The sequence below is a fragment of the Grus americana genome, chromosome 32 (genome assembly GCF_028858705.1).
Source record: "Grus americana isolate bGruAme1 chromosome 32, bGruAme1.mat, whole genome shotgun sequence".
NCBI classification, from domain to species: Eukaryota; Metazoa; Chordata; class Aves; order Gruiformes; family Gruidae; genus Grus; species Grus americana.
Window position 1 is genome coordinate 1,798,538 of NC_072883.1, and position 19,571 is coordinate 1,818,108.

Sequence of the window (19,571 nt, forward strand, 5' to 3'; positions counted from 1 at the left end):
CTACCTCTCCACTGACTCGTGGGTGGTGGCCAATGCCCTGTGGGGGTGGTTACAGCAATGGAAGCAGAGCAACTGGCAGCGCAGAGGCAAACCCATCTGGGCTGCCGAATTATGGCAAGATATTGCTGCCCCGCTGGAGAAGCTGGTTGTGAAAGTCTGTCAGGTAGATGCCCACATACCCAAGATTGGGGCCACTGAGGAACTTCAGAACAACCAGCAGGTGGATCAGGCTGGTAAGACTGAAGTGGCTCAGGTAAATCTGGACTGCAAACTGTTTACAGCTTCTTGGGCTCAGGACAGCTCAGGCCATCAAGGAAGAGATGCAACATATAGATGGGCTCATGAGCGAGGGGTGGACTTGACCGTGGACGCTATCTCACATGTTATCCATGAATGAGAAACATGCGCTGCAGTCAAGCAAGCCAAGTGGCTAAAGCCTGTCTGCTATGGAGGACGATGGCTGAAATATGGGGAGGCCTGGCAGATTGATGACATCACATTCCCACAAGCCCACCAAGGCAAGCGCCATGTACTTACAATGGTGGAAGCAACCACCGGATGGCTGGAAACATATCCCATGTCCCATGCCACTGCCTGGAACACTATCCTGGGCCTTGAAAAGCAAGTCCTGTGGGGACATGGCACCCCAGAGAGAATTGAGTCAGACAATGGGACTCGTTTTCGGAACAACCTCACAGACGCCCGGGCCAAAGCGCATGGCATTGAGTGGGTGTATCACATCCCCTACCGTGCAGCAGCCTCTGGGAAAATCAAACAATACAGTGGACTGCTAAAGACTACCCTGAGAGCAATGGGTGGTGGGACCTTCAAACATTGGGACGCACGTTTAGCAAAGGCCACCTGGTTAGTTAACACTAGGGGGTCTACCAATCGAGCTGGCCCTGCCCAATCAAAACTTCCACGCCCTGTAGAAGGAGGTAAAGTCCCCATAGTATGTATGGAGAATATGTTGGAGAAGACAGTCTGGGTTAGCCCTGCTTCAGGCAAAAGCAAACCCATCTGTGGCATTGCTTTTGCTCAAGGACCTGGGTGCACCTGGTGGGTGATGCGGAAGGATGGGGAAGTCCGATGTGTACCTCAGGGGGATCTGATTTGGGGTGAAAATAGCCAATAAATTCAATTGTCTGTCGTTAATTGCTAAACAAACCTGGCATTGTACATTATCATTGCCACAATTACTATACGCTCTATCAAGGGTATTACGGTAAGAATCACCCAAATTAAGAAGGATGAATGCTGCGATGATGGAACTAGAACTAGCCTTAGCAATCGGCACTCACCGATGGCCTTGAAAAATCAACATCTTACACCCACAGACCATGAGCGTGGACCACACCAGATACATAGCCGCGAGTTCCAGATGCAGCATGCAACGTTCCCGCAGCACATGTCATCGCTCCTGCCCTGAGAGACCGTTGTGACAGATGGAGCCCAAAGTCACAGACAAAGTGAACTCAGTGGACACCTACAGACTAAGGGAATGAGATCTGTGTGTCTATATGTATCTCAAACACAGGGGAAAGGGTGCTGATTAATTGGGACGTGTAGGGTCTGGGCATGCCGTAGAAGGTATGGAGTAAAGCGTGGGTAATTGTGGTGGGTTGACCCTGGCTGAAGGCCAGGTGCCCACCAGAGCCGCTCTCTCACTCCCCTTATTCACTAAACAGGGGAGAAAAGGCATAACGAAATGCTTGTAGGTCGAGATAAGGACAGGGAGAGCTCATTCACTAATTGTTGTCACGAGCAAAACAGACCGAACTTAGAGAGGGAATTCATCTAATTTATTACTAGGCAAAACAGAGTAGAGGAATGAGAAAATAAAATCAACTCTTAAAACACTTCCCCCCACCCCTCCCATCTTCCTGGGCTCAACTTCACTCCCGGCTTCAACCTTCCCCCCCCTCAGTGGCACAGGGGGACGGGGAATGGGGGTTGCGGTCAGTTCATCACACGGTGTTTCTGCCGCTTCTTCATCCTCAGGGGGAGGACTCCTCTCATCGTTCCCCTGCTCCAGCATGGAGTCCCTCTCACGGGGTGCAGACCTTCAGGAGCAAACTGCTCCAGCGTGGGACCCCCACGAGGTCACAAGTCCTGCCAGCAAACCTGCCCTGGCATGGGATCCCCTCTTCACGGGTCCACAGGTCCGGCCAGGAGCTTGCTCCAGCGTGGGCTTCCCACGGGCCACAGCCTCCTTCAGGTGCCTCCCCCTGCTCTGGCGTGGGGTCCTCCACGGGCTGCAGGTGGAATCTCCACACCCCCTCATCCTTCCTCTATGGGCTGCAGGGGGACAGCCTGCTTCACCATGGCCTTCACCACGGGCTGCAGGGGGATCTCTGCTCCGGCGCCTGGAGCACCTCCTGCCCCTCCATCTGCACTGACCTTGGTGTCTGCAGAGTTTCTTACATCTTCTCACTCCTCTCTCCGGCTGCAAAAGCTCTCTCTCTCTGTTTTTCTTCTTCTTAAATATGTTATCACAGAGGCACTGATTGGCTCGGCCTTGGCCAGGGGCGGGTCCGTCTTGGAGCCGGCTGGCATTGGCTCTGTCAGACACAGTGGGAGCTTCTAGCAGCTTCTCACAGAAGCCACCCCTGTAGCCCCCCCGCTACCAAAACCTTGCCACGCAAACCCAACAGAGTAATGTCCTGGGTTTGGCTAGGAGAGAGATAATTTTCACCAGAAGCTGGGATGGGACACAGCCAGGACAGGTGACCCAAACTAGCCACAGGGAGTATTCCCTACCATGTCACATCATGCTCCATATAAAAGGGGGGTGGCACGTCTCCAGGGCGCATGGCTCCGGGACAGTCCGACTGCGGGATGGGTCTGAGGGTGCGGTCTAAGTTCTATGGCCATTGGGTGAGAAGCTGCACTGTGTCACCAGGTCTGTACATTCTGTTAAGTACTGTTGTTGTTATTTCCCTCTCCCCTTGCTGTCCCAGTAAACTGTCCTTATCCCAACCTGCAAGGCTTTGCCTTTGTCTTCCCATTCTCCTCCCCATCCCACTGGGGGAGTAGGGGATGAGTGAGCGGCCGCGTGGTGCTCAGCTGCCAGCTGGGGCTAAACCAAGACAGAGGGAGGTCTCAGGCCAGGCAGCCCTTTTGGGGCTGGCACCTTTGGCCTGGGAGTAGGGGCTGGATGTTTACAGTTTGAAATCCCAAATCAGCCAAACTCGGCTCATTCCCAACTTGTCCTGTCAGCGGATGGGAGAAGTGTGAGAAGGGGAAGAGCACAGCAGGACCTGCCTGACACCCCTGAGAGATTTGACACTCGGTGCTGTGTGCTGGGCCAGGAGGGGTTCAGGGAGGGGAGGCACTGCTGGGGGGTGGAGGTGAAGGGGGAGGTGGGAGGTGATTCCTGGTGGGCTGTGGGGGTGGCCAGGGACTCTGTGCACAGGAAGGGGGATACGGCCCTGAGCCCTGCAGGAGGGATCTGGGGACTGGGGCACTGCGAAGAGCACTTTGTGTCTCTCACCTCTCGTCCCCTGTCCCTGGGCCGGGTCCCCAGGAGATTCTGGGTCTGTCTGGACTGCACGCAGGGGCTGGTGACTTTCATTGATGCCGACAGTGGGGTCGAGATCTTCACTTTCCCACCAGCCTCATTCAATGGAAAGAGCATCCCCCCCTGGTTTTGGGTGGGGTTGTTGTTTTCCACCAGAAGGCGGCTGAGCCCCACCCAGCCACTCACTTCCTCCCTATCATCAGGTGTCAGAGAATTGGCAGAGAAACTGTATTTTTCTTTGCTGTTTTGTGGTTAGAAGTTTATTTTATCACTACCCTATTGGTGTCGAAGATGCAAAACCTCATCTTGGGGGAAGAAGCCTGTAGTCAGTTTTTCTGCACCTGAAACTACACAAAGGTTGGATTTATTGGGCAGCCTGGTGCCTCCTGCACCTCGTGCCCGTTGGGTGAGTGACTTTTCTTTACACAGGGGATTTAGAATATGTCCTTTCCTTTAGAGTCTTGTCAGGGATTTGGAATAAATGCTGGTGAGGGGGAGTGGGGCAGGGCAGGGGGCTGCACCAGGGGAGCCGTGTCTGGTCCTGTCCTGCCCTGGAGCAACAGTTTGTTCTGCTGCCATGGGGGTGCTGGTGCAGGTGGTTTGGTGGGATTTCCAGAGCCACTTTGAGGGCAGGTGCAGCCCTTCTTCCCCATCCCCTCTCTGATGGCTGTAACCCCCCATCGCCCTCCCTCTGCCTCCCTTCCCCTCCCTCTTCTCCAGCTCCGGACACAGATGTGGCTCCTCCTGAGTTATTTGGTGACTCTGCACGTCCTGCGGCTGGGATCAGGTAGGGATCCTGCAGGGCTGGCGGGGGGTTTCTCCCACTCTGGGTGGCAGCTGTGGGGCAGGGGAGCTGCCGTGGGGTGGGGGGAGCACAGCCCAGAGCTGGGACCCGCATGGGTTTTGTTTTCTGCAATACGTCCCTCGCCCTGGGGGCACCTTCGGTCCCGTCCTGCAGCGCTCCCCTCAAACATTTCTGGCTTGCAGCAGGGCTGGCTGGGGTGGAGGTCGTTTTCTGGAGCAGGTTCCCACTCCCAGGAAACCTCCTTCTCCTTCCAGTCCTCCTTCTCCAGTTTCTTCAGTGTCTTTGGACCACCGGGAGGGCAAAGCAATGCCCGTGGGATGGAGCGTGCACCAAGGTCACGCCAAGCTCACCCCTTGCCATGCAATGCCCCTAAATTAACGTAGGCGCAATCTCCATGTCTCTGTGCCCTTCTCCATCACCAAGCTGACTTCAGCGTGGTGGGACCAGGCCGCCCTCTCCAGGTCACTGTGGGGCAGGACGTCGTGCTGCCATGTCACTTGTCCCCCAGCATGGACACTCGGAGCTTGGACATCAGGTGGATCCGGCCCCGGTTCTCCAAAACGGCGCACCACTACCGAAATGGAGAGGACCTGTACAGTGAACAGCTGAGGGAATATGTTGGGAGGACAGAGGTGGTCAGGGATGGTCTCTCCCGTGGACGCCTGGACTTGCGAATCTCTGGGTTGAGACCCTCTGATGATGGTCAGTACGTCTGCACGGTGACAGATGGTGCCTCTTATGGAGAAGCTATGGTGGATGTGGAGGTGTCAGGTTTGTGTCCGGTGTGGAGTTTGCAGGGGCTGGTGCGGGTGTCCCTGGGTTTATGTGTCCCTCCCAGAGCTCTGTCCCATCCTCAGGTGTGTGGATGAGGTGCCGAAGGACAGGAGCCGTTGAAAGAGGTGGGGTGCGAGGGGGCTGTTGCCTGCAGTGCCTGCCCAGGAGGGAGCACGCAGGTGGTGCTGGAGGTGGTTTTGGGGCAGAGCGGCATGGATGTGGTGGCTTTGCTGGGTGTGTGCGGTGCCTGTGAAGGGTGTCCTGGTGATGTTGTGAAGGCCGTGGGGACAATGTGCTGAGCAGCTCCTTGGGCTGAGAGCTGGGGCTGCCAGCCAAGCCAAGGCTGGGACCTGACGCTGTTAGGTGTGGAGTTGGGAAGAGACCTCTTCCTGGCTCTGAGCAGCTGGATCTTTGCTTTGGCTTTGCCCTTTGTGCCGTAGGCAACCTGGCACGTTGTCTGGAAGTGTTGGGGCTTCTTGAATGAAGATGGTTCGGTGCAGACGCTGCCTTGAGGCGCTGAAGCTCGGCAGCTGGGTCTTGCTCTGCTGGGCTGTTTTGTGGGAGATCTGGGGCTGTTTGGCATCAATGCTCTGTGGTTCCTGCACAAGTTGGTGTATTTTTGGGGGCCGGTTCTGCAACCCTGGTGGGACCCATGATGTGTCTGCTATTGGATTCGGTTGTCACCTTTGAGTTGAGTCCATCCCACACTGACCCCAACTACGGGCTCTTCCCCAGCCACTGGCTCTTGCCCTCAGCTCTCCCTGGAGGCTTACAAGGACGGAGGCATGCGGATGGTGTGTCGATCGGCCGGCTGGTACCCACAGCCGGAGGTGCTGTGGAAAGATCCTGATGGGCAGCATCTCCCCTCAGTCTCCCAGAGTCATTCCTCAGATGCGAGGGGCCTATTTGGCATCGAAGGCGTCATCGTTGTGTCCAATGGGAACAGACATGGGAAGTGGTCCTGCGTGGTCAGGAACAGCCGCCTCAACCAGGAGCAGGAGACGTCCCTGCACATCTCAGGTGCTTTGAGCAGCTTTGATCTGGGGTTCCCGGTGCAAGATGTGGGGTGTGGGGGCACGGGAGGGGTGTGCACCTTCACATCAGTTTTAGCACACGAGAGAACTGGAGCCTCGTGCGATTCAGGTGAGCATTGGTATGTGCAGGGGAGAGAGAGGACTATGTCCCCTTGAGGCCAGGGCTCCCAGGACAAGGGGCTTGTGAGCTAGAGCTTTGGGGCATTTGTCTTTTTCTTCTTCTGCTCAAACACGGGACTCTAAAACCATCCCTTTTCCTGCTGATGGTTTTGTTTCTCAGCTCCCTTTTTCCACAATGCCCGTCCCTGGATGGTTGGTGTGGGTGTGGTCCTCCTGCTTTTAGTGGTGTTCCTTGGCCTCGCTGCTTATCTGTGGAGAAGGAAAGGTAAGTGGTGCCAGAAGAATGTTTTGCCTTCACCAAAAAGCTCTTTGGGCAACAGAAGGAAGGGCACAAGCACAAGTTGGGGTGTGGTGAGGAGGACAGGGAACAGGGCCAGACTGTCTGTCTGGTGGGAAGGTCCAAGAGGCCCTCTTGAGATGTTCCCAGGGATGAAGCCAGCTGCTGTCCTGACCCCCTCTTCCTCTGCCTTTGCTTTTCAGTGCTGCAGTCCAGAGAGCTGGGTGAGTCCTTGTGGCCCCTTCCCCCAGCAAAACCTCCAGGCAAAGGAGCCCCCCTGGGAGGGACTTGGGTTTGGATGGCTCTTCACCATTCTCTGGCCATTCATCTGGGTTGACGGAGTCCAAAATGGGGCAGGAGAGCTCTGGGGGTGTGGGCTTCACTGGGCATGGGACATGTCCTGCCCCATGGAAAGAAACGGGGATCAATGAGGGGAGCAGAGACCGAGCTGCACGTCTGCCCTCTCCTGTGCTGGTGCTGATGGAAAGGAATGTCCTCCCCTCATCACCCTTCATGTTCCTTGGCTCTTTGGTGGCATGGTGCAGAGTGCTGCATCCATCTCATATTCTGCCCAGTCATGAAAACCTTGCTCGAAGCTGTGCCTTGCTGATCCTTAATCTGGAGCAGCAATTTCCAGATGTTTTCCCAGTATTCAGTTAGCTTCAAGCAGGCTGAGCCTTCAATCTTTGAGTCAGGCTTAAGTCCAGAGTGCCTGGGTGGGCTGACGGGGGGATAGGAGGGCAGGGAGCCCTTCCCAGGAGCAAGGTGGTCTTTTCCAATTCCCCAGGCAAAGAGTTGGGGATCTGCCCAAACTCTGTTTGCTCCTGTGGGAGCAGCCATGGCATGAGAAGCTGTCCCCTCTGATCACTTAGTGCTTTTGGTTTTGCTTTCCAGAGACAACAGTTGCAGGACTGAAGGGTGAGTGTCTGTGAGCTCTGTCATGGCATGGAGTCCTGTCCCGGGTGCTGTGTGCTCGGCCCTGTGAGAGACCGGACTGTAAGAACATTTGTCTCAAAGATTGCTTGCTCAAGCAGAAATCCCCTCCAGCTACTGAGTGGGATAAGGACGATAGCCGGGGCATAGAGACTTTCAACCTGTGAAAAACGCCCTTCGGGGTCATGGGCAGCTCAGTCAGATGACAGCTGTGTGAAGAACAGGGCTGGAACTGCAAGAAGTGTGTGCACGTGTGCAGGAACACTGAGCCGTGTCGCATGTGCTGTGGTGAAAACCACCACTGGTATAAAAGGGAACTGCCAAGATGAGGGGGTCCGCACCTTCGCCCACCATCACAGAATGAGAGATTTGGGCCCCCGAAATGCTGTGGATTCCTGCCTTCACCCACAAGACGCTGTGGTTTTGCACCTCCACCCACCACCACAGAATGAGAAATTTGGACCCCCGAGACGCTGTGGATCCATGGCAGTGACTATTCTTATTTTTCTATCCCAGAGTCTTGCTTGGTTTTCTGCCTTTCTTTTCTGCTCTGTCCTGTCGCTCTTATTGGTTACCTTCACCTTTTTTTATTACTTTTTTCATAATAAAAACTGTTTCCAGTATACAGTATTTGACCTCGTTTGTGTCTTAATCTTGCTCTTGGGATCATATCGAAACGTCTCCGACACTAGATCGAGACAGGCCCTTTCCCTCCTTGCCCGTCCTCTCCATCCCTGCAGCCCCTGGCTCTGGGAAAGTCCAAGGCGATGTGCCTGGCAGGGTGGGCAGCTCGGGGACACCAGCCCACGCCTGGACCCTCTCCTCTGCCCAGACTTGCTGGGGACCGGCTGGGGGATGTGACCAGCTCTTGTCTCTCTTTGTAGCCTGGAGAAAGTTTCTGCTTCCCCATCATCCAGGTAATCGCGTATTTTATTGCCATTCTGGGTGGTTCTCCTCCCTGTGCTTGTGTGCAAGGGGCATCTGGGCTGGGCAGTGCCCGGGACTGGCCATGCCTGGGTGTGTTTGGTGACTCAGACACCCCCGAGCAGGGCACTAGCCTGTTCTCCAGCCCCTTTTCTTGCCTTTCCAAGGCATTGTGAGTGGCATCCCTGGGGCCAAGAGGAGCCCTCTGCCACCCCCCTGAGAGCCCGTGCACTGCCCAGACCCAGCCACTGCCTCCCCATGCTGCTCCTCCCTGCTGGGGCTGCAGCCCCACCGTTGCCTGTTCCCAGGGGACCCAGCTGGGCCGTGGCCGTGCTGGGGCCGGCCCCGTCATGGGCATCTCTAGGAGGAAGGAGATGCCCCGTGTGCTGCCCCGCGGGGCAGAGCCTGGCCCCAGGGTGCTCAAACCCTGCCCACGACGCAGCTCTGCCCCTGATGCTCTGGCTCCTCCTGTCCCCTGCAGACGTGGTGACCCTGGATCCAAACTCGGCTCATCCTGAACTTGTCCTGTCAGCGGATGGGAGAAGTGTGAGAAGGGGAAGAGCACGGCAGGACCTGCCCGACACCCCTGAGAGATTTGACACTCGGTGCTGTGTGCTGGGCCAGGAGGGGTTCAGGGAGGGGAGGCACTGCTGGGGGGTGGAGGTGAAGGGGGAGGTGGGAGGTGATTCCTGGTGGGCTGTGGGGGTGGCCAGGGACTCTGTGGACAGGAAGGGGGATACGGCCCTGAGCCCTGCAGGAGGGATCTGGGGAGTGGGGCACTGGGAAAGGCACTTTGTGTCTCTCACCTCTCGTCCTCTGTCCCTGGGCCGGGTCCCCAGGAGATTCTGGGTCCGTCTGGACTGCACGCAGGGGCTGGTGACTTTCATTGATGCTGACAATGGGGTCGAGATCTTCACTTTCCCACCAGCCTCATTCAATGCAGAGACCATCCATCCCTGGTTTTGGGTGGTGTCGTGATTGTACCCCAGCCAGCAGATGGGCACCACGCAGCTGCTCGCTCACTCCCCCTCATCAGGACGCAGATAATTTGCATAATTTGAATATGTGAAACTCACATCACTATTTTTGCTATTTCTGGTCAGAAGGTTTTCGAACATCAGTGTTGAAAATACGGAACCTCAGCTCATTGCATGGGGGAAGGAGACTGAAGTCACTCGCACAGGCAGGAATTCTGCACCTGAAACTACACAAAGGTTGGATTTACTGGGCAGCCTGGTGCCTCCCGCAGCTCGTGCCCGTCCGGTGAGTGAGTTTTCTTTCCACAGGGGATTTAGAATATTTCCTCTCCTTTAGAGTCTTGTCAGGGATTTGGAATAAATGCTGGTGAGGGGGAGTGGGGCAGAGCAGGGGGCTGCACCGGGGAGCTGTGTGCGGTCCCTTCCTGCCCTGGAGCAACGGTTTGTTCCACCGTTGGGGTGCTGGTGCAGGTGGTTTGGTGGGATTTCCGGAGCCTCTTTGGGGGCACATGCAGCCCTTCTTCCCCATCCCCTCTCCAGCAGCTCTAGAAAACCCCCCATTGCTCTCCTTCTGCCTCCCTTCCCCTCCCTCTTCTCCAGCTCCGCATGCAGATGTGGCTCCCCGCGAGCCCCGGGGGCCTTCTGAGTTATTTGGTGACTCTCCACGTCCTGCGGCTGGGATCAGGTAGGGATCCTGCAGGGCTGGCGGGGGGTTTTGCCCACTCTGGGGGGCAGCTGTGGGGCAGGGGAGCTGCCATGGGGTGAGGGGAGCCGAGCCCAGAGCTGGGCCCCGCATGGGTTTTGCTTTCCCTTGGGCTCTTTCTGCAATACGTCCCTTGCCCTGGGGGCATCTTCAGACCCGTCCTGCAGCGCTCCCCTCAAACGTTTCTGGCTTGCAGCAGGGCTGGCTGGGGTGGAGGTCGTTTTCTGGAGCACGTTCCCGCTCCCAGGAAACCTCCTTCTCCTTCCAGTCCTCCCACTCCCTCGCCACTTTCTCCACTGTCTTTGGACCATGGGGAGGGCAAAGCAACGCCCATGGGATGGAGCGTGCACCAAGGTCACGCCAAGCTCACCCCTTGCCATGCAATGCCCCTAAATTAACATAGGCGCAATCTCTGTGTCTCTGTGTCCTTCTCCATCACCAAGCTGACTTCAGCGTGGTGGGACCAGGCCACTCTCTCCAAGTCACTGTGGGGCAGGACGTCGTGCTGCCATGTCACTTGTCCCCCAGCATGGACACTCGGAGCTTGGACATCAGGTGGATCCGGCCCCGGTTCTCCAAAACGGTGCACCACTACCGAAATGGAGAGGACCTGTACAGTGAACAGCTGAGGGAATATGTTGGGAGGACAGAGTTGGTCAGGGATGGTCTCTCCCGTGGACGCCTGGACTTGCGAATCTCTGGGTTGAGACCCTCTGATGATGGTCAGTACGTCTGCACTGTGACAGATGGTGCCTCTTATGGAGAAGCTACGGTGAAGCTGGAGGTGGCAGGTTTGTGGTGCGTGTGGTGTTTGCAGGGGCTGGTGCGCGTGTCCCTGGGTTTGTGTGTCCCTCCCAGAGCTCTGTCCCATCCTCAGGTGTGTGGATGAGGTGCCGAAGGACAGGAGCCATTGAAAGAGGTGGGGTGCGAGGGGGCTGTTGCCTGCAGTGCCTGCCCAGGAGGGAGCACGCAGGTGGTGCTGGAGGTGGTTTTGGGGCAGAGCAGCATGGCTGTGGTGGCTTTGCTGGGTGTGTGCGGTGCCTGTGAAGGGTGTCCTGGTGATGGTGTGAAGACCCTGGGGACAATGTGCTGAGCAGCTCCTTGGGCTGAGAGCTGGGGCTGCCAGCCAAGCCAAGGCTGGGACCTGACGCTGTTAGGTGTGGAGTTGGGAAGAGACCTCTTCCTGGCTCTGAGCAGCTGGATCTTTGCTTTGGCTTTGCCCTTTGTGCCGTAGGCAACCTGGCACGTTGTCTGGAAGTGTTGGGGCTTCTTGAATGAAGATGGTTCGGTGCAGACGCTGCCTTGAGGCGCTGAAGCTCGGCAGCTGGGTCTTGCTCTGCTGGGCTGTTTTGTGGGAGATCTGGGGCTGTTTGGCATCAATGCTCTGTGGTTCCTGCACAAGTTGGTGTATTTTTGGGGGCCGGTTCTGCAACCCTGGTGGGACCCATGATGTGTCTGCTATTGGATTCGGTTGTCACCTTTGAGTTGAGTCCATCCCACACTGACCCCAACTACGGGCTCTTCCCCAGCCACTGGCTCTTGCCCTCAGCTCTCCCTGGAGGCTTACAAGGATGGAGGCATGCGGATGGTGTGTCGATCGGCCGGCTGGTACCCACAGCCGGAGGTGCTGTGGAAAGATCCTGATGGGCAGCATCTCCCCTCAGTCTCCCAGAGTCATTCCTCAGATGCGAGGGGCCTATTTGGCATCGAAGGCGTCATCGTTGTGTCCAATGGGAACAGACTTGGGAAGTGGTCCTGCGTGGTCAGGAACAGCCGCCTCAACCAGGAGCAGGAGACGTCCCTGCACATCTCAGGTGCTTTGAGCAGCTTTGATCTGGGGTTCCCGGTGCAAGATGTGGGGTGTGGGGGCACGGGAGGGGTGTGCACCTTCACATCAGTTTTAGCACACGAGAGAACTGGAGCCTCGTGAGCTTCAGGTGAGCATTGGTATGTGCAGGGGAGAGAGAGGACTATGTCCCCTTGAGGCCAGGGCTCCCAGGACAAGGGGCTTGTGAGCTAGAGCTTTGGGGCATTTGTCTTTTTCTTCTTCTGCTCAAACACGGGACTCTAAAACCATCCCTTTTCCTGCTGATGGTTTTGTTTCTCAGCTCCCTTTTTCCACAATGCCCGTCCCTGGATGGTTGGTGTGGGTGTGGTCCTCCTGCTTTTAGTGGTGTTCCTTGGCCTCGCTGCTTATCTGTGGAGAAGGAAAGGTAAGTGGTGCCAGAAGAATGTTTTGCCTTCACCAAAAAGCTCTTTGGGCAACAGAAGGAAGGGCACAAGCACAAGTTGGGGTGTGGTGAGGAGGACAGGGAACAGGGCCAGACTGTCTGTCTGGTGGGAAGGTCCAAGAGGCCCTCTTGAGATGTTCCCAGGGATGAAGCCAGCTGCTGTCCTGACCCCCTCTTCCTCTGCCTTTGCTTTTCAGTGCTGCAGTCCAGAGAGCTGGGTGAGTCCTTGTGGCCCCTTCCCCCAGCAAAACCTCCAGGCAAAGGAGCCCCCCTGGGAGGGACTTGGGTTTGGATGGCTCTTCACCATTCTCTGGCCATTCATCTGGGTTGACGGAGTCCAAAATGGGGCAGGAGAGCTCTGGGGGTGTGGGCTTCACTGGGCATGGGACATGTCCTGCCCCATGGAAAGAAACGGGGATCAATGAGGGGAGCAGAGACCGAGCTGCACGTCTGCCCTCTCCTGTGCTGGTGCTGATGGAAAGGAATGTCCTCCCCTCATCACCCTTCATGTTCCTTGGCTCTTTGGTGGCATGGTGCAGAGTGCTGCATCCATCTCATATTCTGCCCAGTCATGAAAACCTTGCTCGAAGCTGTGCCTTGCTGATCCTTAATCTGGAGCAGCAATTTCCAGATGTTTTCCCAGTATTCAGTTAGCTTCAAGCAGGCTGAGCCTTCAATCTTTGAGTCAGGCTTAAGTCCAGAGTGCCTGGGTGGGCTGACGGGGGGATAGGAGGGCAGGGAGCCCTTCCCAGGAGCAAGGTGGTCTTTTCCAATTCCCCAGGCAAAGAGTTGGGGATCTGCCCAAACTCTGTTTGCTCCTGTGGGAGCAGCCATGGCATGAGAAGCTGTCCCCTCTGATCACTTAGTGCTTTTGGTTTTGCTTTCCAGAGACAACAGTTGCAGGACTGAAGGGTGAGTGTCTGTGAGCTCTGTCATGGCATGGAGTCCTGTCCCGGGTGCTGTGTGCTCGGCCCTGTGAGAGACCGGACTGTAAGAACATTTGTCTCAAAGATTGCTTGCTCAAGCAGAAATCCCCTCCAGCTACTGAGTGGGATAAGGACGATAGCCGGGGCATAGAGACTTTCAACCTGTGAAAAACGCCCTTCGGGGTCATGGGCAGCTCAGTCAGATGACAGCTGTGTGAAGAACAGGGCTGGAACTGCAAGAAGTGTGTGCACGTGTGCAGGAACACTGAGCCGTGTCGCATGTGCTGTGGTGAAAACCACCACTGGTATAAAAGGGAACTGCCAAGATGAGGGGGTCCGCACCTTCGCCCACCATCACAGAATGAGAGATTTGGGCCCCCGAAATGCTGTGGATTCCTGCCTTCACCCACAAGACGCTGTGGTTTTGCACCTCCACCCACCACCACAGAATGAGAAATTTGGACCCCCGAGACGCTGTGGATCCATGGCAGTGACTATTCTTATTTTTCTATCCCAGAGTCTTGCTTGGTTTTCTGCCTTTCTTTTCTGCTCTGTCCTGTCGCTCTTATTGGTTACCTTCACCTTTTTTTATTACTTTTTTCATAATAAAAACTGTTTCCAGTATACAGTATTTGACCTCGTTTGTGTCTTAATCTTGCTCTTGGGATCATATCGAAACGTCTCCGACACTAGATCGAGACAGGCCCTTTCCCTCCTTGCCCGTCCTCTCCATCCCTGCAGCCCCTGGCTCTGGGAAAGTCCAAGGCGATGTGCCTGGCAGGGTGGGCAGCTCGGGGACACCAGCCCACGCCTGGACCCTCTCCTCTGCCCAGACTTGCTGGGGACCGGCTGGGGGATGTGACCAGCTCTTGTCTCTCTTTGTAGCCTGGAGAAAGTTTCTGCTTCCCCATCATCCAGGTAATCGCGTATTTTATTGCCATTCTGGGTGGTTCTCCTCCCTGTGCTTGTGTGCAAGGGGCATCTGGGCTGGGCAGTGCCCGGGACTGGCCATGCCTGGGTGTGTTTGGTGACTCAGACACCCCCGAGCAGGGCACTAGCCTGTTCTCCAGCCCCTTTTCTTGCCTTTCCAAGGCATTGTGAGTGGCATCCCTGGGGCCAAGAGGAGCCCTCTGCCACCCCCCTGAGAGCCCGTGCACTGCCCAGACCCAGCCACTGCCTCCCCATGCTGCTCCTCCCTGCTGGGGCTGCAGCCCCACCGTTGCCTGTTCCCAGGGGACCCAGCTGGGCCGTGGCCGTGCTGGGGCCGGCCCCGTCATGGGCATCTCTAGGAGGAAGGAGATGCCCCGTGTGCTGCCCCGCGGGGCAGAGCCTGGCCCCAGGGTGCTCAAACCCTGCCCACGACGCAGCTCTGCCCCTGATGCTCTGGCTCCTCCTGTCCCCTGCAGACGTGGTGACCCTGGATCCAAACTCGGCTCATCCTGAACTTGTCCTGTCAGCGGATGGGAGAAGTGTGAGAAGGGGAAGAGCACGGCAGGACCTGCCCGACACCCCTGAGAGATTTGACACTCGGTGCTGTGTGCTGGGCCAGGAGGGGTTCAGGGAGGGGAGGCACTGCTGGGGGGTGGAGGTGAAGGGGGAGGTGGGAGGTGATTCCTGGTGGGCTGTGGGGGTGGCCAGGGACTCTGTGGACAGGAAGGGGGATACGGCCCTGAGCCCTGCAGGAGGGATCTGGGGAGTGGGGCACTGGGAAAGGCACTTTGTGTCTCTCACCTCTCGTCCTCTGTCCCTGGGCCGGGTCCCCAGGAGATTCTGGGTCCGTCTGGACTGCACGCAGGGGCTGGTGACTTTCATTGATGCTGACAATGGGGTCGAGATCTTCACTTTCCCACCAGCCTCATTCAATGCAGAGACCATCCATCCCTGGTTTTGGGTGGTGTCGTGATTGTACCCCAGCCAGCAGATGGGCACCACGCAGCTGCTCGCTCACTCCCCCTCATCAGGACGCAGATAATTTGCATAATTTGAATATGTGAAACTCACATCACTATTTTTGCTATTTCTGGTCAGAAGGTTTTCGAACATCAGTGTTGAAAATACGGAACCTCAGCTCATTGCATGGGGGAAGGAGACTGAAGTCACTCGCACAGGCAGGAATTCTGCACCTGAAACTACACAAAGGTTGGATTTACTGGGCAGCCTGGTGCCTCCCGCAGCTCGTGCCCGTCCGGTGAGTGAGTTTTCTTTCCACAGGGGATTTAGAATATTTCCTCTCCTTTAGAGTCTTGTCAGGGATTTGGAATAAATGCTGGTGAGGGGGAGTGGGGCAGAGCAGGGGGCTGCACCGGGGAGCTGTGTGCGGTCCCTTCCTGCCCTGGAGCAACGGTTTGTTCCACCGTTGGGGTGCTGGTGCAGGTGGTTTGGTGGGATTTCCGGAGCCTCTTTGGGGGCACATGCAGCCCTTCTTCCCCATCCCCTCTCCAGCAGCTCTAGAAAACCCCCCATTGCTCTCCTTCTGCCTCCCTTCCCCTCCCTCTTCTCCAGCTCCGCATGCAGATGTGGCTCCCCGCGAGCCCCGGGGGCCTTCTGAGTTATTTGGTGACTCTCCACGTCCTGCGGCTGGGATCAGGTAGGGATCCTGCAGGGCTGGCGGGGGGTTTTGCCCACTCTGGGGGGCAGCTGTGGGGCAGGGGAGCTGCCATGGGGTGAGGGGAGCCGAGCCCAGAGCTGGGCCCCGCATGGGTTTTGCTTTCCCTTGGGCTCTTTCTGCAATACGTCCCTTGCCCTGGGGGCATCTTCAGACCCGTCCTGCAGCGCTCCCCTCAAACGTTTCTGGCTTGCAGCAGGGCTGGCTGGGGTGGAGGTCGTTTTCTGGAGCACGTTCCCGCTCCCAGGAAACCTCCTTCTCCTTCCAGTCCTCCCACTCCCTCGCCACTTTCTCCACTGTCTTTGGACCATGGGGAGGGCAAAGCAACGCCCGTGGGATGGAGCGTGCACCAAGGTCACGCCAAGCTCACCCCTTGCCATGCAATGCCCCTAAATTAACATAGGCGCAATCTCTGTGTCTCTGTGTCCTTCTCCATCACCAAGCTGACTTCAGCGTGGTGGGACCAGGCCACTCTCTCCAAGTCACTGTGGGGCAGGACGTCGTGCTGCCATGTCACTTGTCCCCCAGCATGGACACTCGGAGCTTGGACATCAGGTGGATCCGGCCCCGGTTCTCCAAAACGGTGCACCACTACCGAAATGGAGAGGACCTGTACAGTGAACAGCTGAGGGAATATGTTGGGAGGACAGAGTTGGTCAGGGATGGTCTCTCCCGTGGACGCCTGGACTTGCGAATCTCTGGGTTGAGACCCTCTGATGATGGTCAGTACGTCTGCACTGTGACAGATGGTGCCTCTTATGGAGAAGCTACGGTGAAGCTGGAGGTGGCAGGTTTGTGGTGCGTGTGGTGTTTGCAGGGGCTGGTGCGCGTGTCCCTGGGTTTGTGTGTCCCTCCCAGAGCTCTGTCCCATCCTCAGGTGTGTGGATGAGGTGCCGAAGGACAGGAGCCATTGAAAGAAGTGGGGTGCGAGGGGGCTGTTGCCTGCAGTGCCTGCCCAGGAGGGAGCACGCAGGTGGTGCTGGAGGTGGTTTTGGGGCAGAGCAGCATGGCTGTGGTGGCTTTGCTGGGTGTGTGCGGTGCCTGTGAAGGGTGTCCTGGTGATGGTGTGAAGACCCTGGGGACAATGTGCTGAGCAGCTCCTTGGGCTGAGAGCTGGGGCTGCCAGCCAAGCCAAGGCTGGGACCTGACGCTGTTAGGTGTGGAGTTGGGAAGAGACCTCTTCCTGGCTCTGAGCAGCTGGATCTTTGCTTTGGCTTTGCCCTTTGTGCCGTAGGCAACCTGGCACGTTGTCTGGAAGTGTTGGGGCTTCTTGAATGAAGATGGTTCGGTGCAGACGCTGCCTTGAGGCGCTGAAGCTCGGCAGCTGGGTCTTGCTCTGCTGGGCTGTTTTGTGGGAGATCTGGGGCTGTTTGGCATCAATGCTCTGTGGTTCCTGCACAAGTTGGTGTATTTTTGGGGGCCGGTTCTGCAACCCTGGTGGGACCCATGATGTGTCTGCTATTGGATTCGGTTGTCACCTTTGAGTTGAGTCCATCCCACACTGACCCCAACTACGGGCTCTTCCCCAGCCACTGGCTCTTGCCCTCAGCTCTCCCTGGAGGCTTACAAGGATGGAGGCATGCGGATGGTGTGTCGATCGGCCGGCTGGTACCCACAGCCGGAGGTGCTGTGGAAAGATCCTGATGGGCAGCATCTCCCCTCAGTCTCCCAGAGTCATTCCTCAGATGCGAGGGGCCTATTTGGCATCGAAGGCGTCATCGTTGTGTCCAATGGGAACAGACTTGGGAAGTGGTCCTGCGTGGTCAGGAACAGCCGCCTCAACCAGGAGCAGGAGACGTCCCTGCACATCTCAGGTGCTTTGAGCAGCTTTGATCTGGGGTTCCCGGTGCAAGATGTGGGGTGTGGGGGCACGGGAGGGGTGTGCACCTTCACATCAGTTTTAGCACACGAGAGAACTGGAGCCTCGTGAGCTTCAGGTGAGCATTGGTATGTGCAGGGGAGAGAGAGGACTATGTCCCCTTGAGGCCAGGGCTCCCAGGACAAGGGGCTTGTGAGCTAGAGCTTTGGGGCATTTGTCTTTTTCTTCTTCTGCTCAAACACGGGACTCTAAAACCATCCCTTTTCCTGCTGATGGTTTTGTTTCTCAGCTCCCTTTTTCCACAATGCCCGTCCCTGGATGGTTGGTGTGGGTGTGGTCCTCCTGCTTTTAGTGGTGTTCCTTGGCCTCGCTGCTTATCTGTGGAGAAGGAAAGGTAAGTGGTGCCAGAAGAATGTTTTGCCTTCACCAAAAAGCTCTTTGGGCAACAGAAGGAAGGGCACAAGCACAAGTTGGGGTGTGGTGAGGAGGACAGGGAACAGGGCCAGACTGTCTGTCTGGTGGGAAGGTCCAAGAGGCCCTCTTGAGATGTTCCCAGGGATGAAGCCAGCTGCTGTCCTGACCCCCTCTTCCTCTGCCTTTGCTTTTCAGTGCTGCAGTCCAGAGAGCTGGGTGAGTCCTTGTGGCCCCTTCCCCCAGCAAAACCTCCAGGCAAAGGAGCCCCCCTGGGAGGGACTTGGGTTTGGATGGCTCTTCACCATTCTCTGGCCATTCATCTGGGTTGACGGAGTCCAAAATGGGGCAGGAGAGCTCTGGGGGTGTGGGCTTCACTGGGCATGGGACATGTCCTGCCCCATGGAAAGAAACGGGGATCAATGAGGGGAGCAGAGACCGAGCTGCACGTCTGCCCTCTCCTGTGCTGGTGCTGATGGAAAGGAATGTCCTCCCCTCATCACCCTTCATGTTCCTTGGCTCTTTGGTGGCATGGTGCAGAGTGCTGCATCCATCTCATATTCTGCCCAGTCATGAAAACCTTGCTCGAAGCTGTGCCTTGCTGATCCTTAATCTGGAGCAGCAATTTCCAGATGTTTTCCCAGTATTCAGTTAGCTTCAAGCAGGCTGAGCCTTCAATCTTTGAGTCAGGCTTAAGTCCAGAGTGCCTGGGTGGGCTGACGGGGGGATAGGAGGGCAGGGAGCCCTTCCCAGGAGCAAGGTGGTCTTTTCCAATTCCCCAGGCAAAGAGTTGGGGATCTGCCCAAACTCTGTTTGCTCCTGTGGGAGCAGCCATGGCATGAGAAGCTGTCCCCTCTGATCACTTAGTGCTTTTGGTTTTGCTTTCCAGAGACAACAGTTGCAGGACTGAAGGGTGAGTGTCTGTGAGCTCTGTCATGGCATGGAGTCCTGTCCCGGGTGCTGTGTGCTCGGCCCTGTGAGAGACCGGACTGTAAGAACATTTGTCTCAAAGATTGCTTGCTCAAGCAGAAATCCCCTCCAGCTACTGAGTGGGATAAGGACGATAGCCGGGGCATAGAGACTTTCAACCTGTGAAAAACGCCCTTCGGGGTCATGGGCAGCTCAGTCAGATGACAGCTGTGTGAAGAACAGGGCTGGAACTGCAAGAAGTGTGTGCACGTGTGCAGGAACACTGAGCCGTGTCGCATGTGCTGTGGTGAAAACCACCACTGGTATAAAAGGGAACTGCCAAGATGAGGGGGTCCGCACCTTCGCCCACCATCACAGAATGAGAGATTTGGGCCCCCGAAATGCTGTGGATTCCTGCCTTCACCCACAAGACGCTGTGGTTTTGCACCTCCACCCACCACCACAGAATGAGAAATTTGGACCCCCGAGACGCTGTGGATCCATGGCAGTGACTATTCTTATTTTTCTATCCCAGAGTCTTGCTTGGTTTTCTGCCTTTCTTTTCTGCTCTGTCCTGTCGCTCTTATTGGTTACCTTCACCTT

The 19,571-nt window shown here is 56.7% G+C and overlaps 3 protein-coding genes across 4 annotated transcripts; all 3 read left to right on the forward strand.

Moving 5' to 3' along the window:
- Positions 1-3,701: 3,701 nt before the first annotated feature.
- Positions 3,702-8,033, forward strand: LOC129198429 (myelin-oligodendrocyte glycoprotein-like). Of its 2 annotated transcripts, XM_054807739.1 has the most exons (6): positions 3,702-3,926; positions 4,241-4,307; positions 4,749-5,096; positions 6,414-6,518; positions 6,734-6,754; positions 7,425-8,033. In XM_054807739.1, the coding sequence occupies exons 2-6, from the start codon at positions 4,253-4,255 to the stop codon at positions 7,460-7,462; spliced, it is 567 nt and encodes a 188-aa protein (XP_054663714.1). In that variant the 5' UTR covers positions 3,702-3,926; positions 4,241-4,252; the 3' UTR covers positions 7,463-8,033. The 2 variants fall into 2 exon arrangements, with proteins under 2 accessions (XP_054663714.1, XP_054663716.1); XM_054807741.1 differs by lacking the exon at positions 6,734-6,754.
- Positions 8,034-8,258: 225 nt separating this feature from the next.
- On the forward strand, positions 8,259-15,127 carry LOC129198265 (butyrophilin subfamily 3 member A2-like). Its single transcript, XM_054807415.1, has 12 exons — positions 8,259-8,380; positions 8,869-8,992; positions 9,491-9,650; positions 9,965-10,049; positions 10,511-10,858; positions 11,597-11,881; positions 12,176-12,280; positions 12,496-12,516; positions 13,187-13,210; positions 14,110-14,142; positions 14,631-14,695; positions 15,020-15,127. Exons 4-12 carry the CDS (start codon positions 9,971-9,973, stop codon positions 15,125-15,127), a joined length of 1,068 nt encoding a protein of 355 aa, XP_054663390.1. The 5' UTR covers positions 8,259-8,380; positions 8,869-8,992; positions 9,491-9,650; positions 9,965-9,970.
- On the forward strand, positions 14,077-19,557 carry LOC129198425 (butyrophilin subfamily 3 member A2-like). The gene is made up of 9 exons (XM_054807727.1): positions 14,077-14,142; positions 14,631-14,754; positions 15,253-15,412; positions 15,727-15,811; positions 16,273-16,620; positions 17,359-17,643; positions 17,938-18,042; positions 18,258-18,278; positions 18,949-19,557. Exons 4-9 carry the CDS (start codon positions 15,733-15,735, stop codon positions 18,984-18,986), a joined length of 876 nt encoding a protein of 291 aa, XP_054663702.1. The 5' UTR covers positions 14,077-14,142; positions 14,631-14,754; positions 15,253-15,412; positions 15,727-15,732; the 3' UTR covers positions 18,987-19,557.
- The last annotated feature ends 14 nt before the right edge of the window (positions 19,558-19,571 follow it).

Coding starts and splice junctions, on each gene's coding strand:
- LOC129198425 (XM_054807727.1), top strand. CDS start 15,733: ATGCAGATGTGGCTCCCCGCGAGCCCCGGGGGCCTTCTGAGTTATTTG. Junction 17,644..17,937: donor GACGTCCCTGCACATCTCAG/GTGCTTTGAGCA, acceptor TTTGTTTCTCAG/CTCCCTTTTTCCACAATGCC. Junction 18,279..18,948: donor GCTGCAGTCCAGAGAGCTGG/GTGAGTCCTTGT, acceptor TTTGCTTTCCAG/AGACAACAGTTGCAGGACTG.
- LOC129198265 (XM_054807415.1), top strand. CDS start 9,971: ATGCAGATGTGGCTCCCCGCGAGCCCCGGGGGCCTTCTGAGTTATTTG. Junction 12,281..12,495: donor TTATCTGTGGAGAAGGAAAG/GTAAGTGGTGCC, acceptor TTTGCTTTTCAG/TGCTGCAGTCCAGAGAGCTG. Junction 12,517..13,186: donor GCTGCAGTCCAGAGAGCTGG/GTGAGTCCTTGT, acceptor TTTGCTTTCCAG/AGACAACAGTTGCAGGACTG.
- LOC129198429 (XM_054807739.1), top strand. CDS start 4,253: ATGTGGCTCCTCCTGAGTTATTTGGTGACTCTGCACGTCCTGCGGCTG. Junction 4,308..4,748: donor CGTCCTGCGGCTGGGATCAG/GTAGGGATCCTG, acceptor TCCATCACCAAG/CTGACTTCAGCGTGGTGGGA. Junction 6,519..6,733: donor TTATCTGTGGAGAAGGAAAG/GTAAGTGGTGCC, acceptor TTTGCTTTTCAG/TGCTGCAGTCCAGAGAGCTG.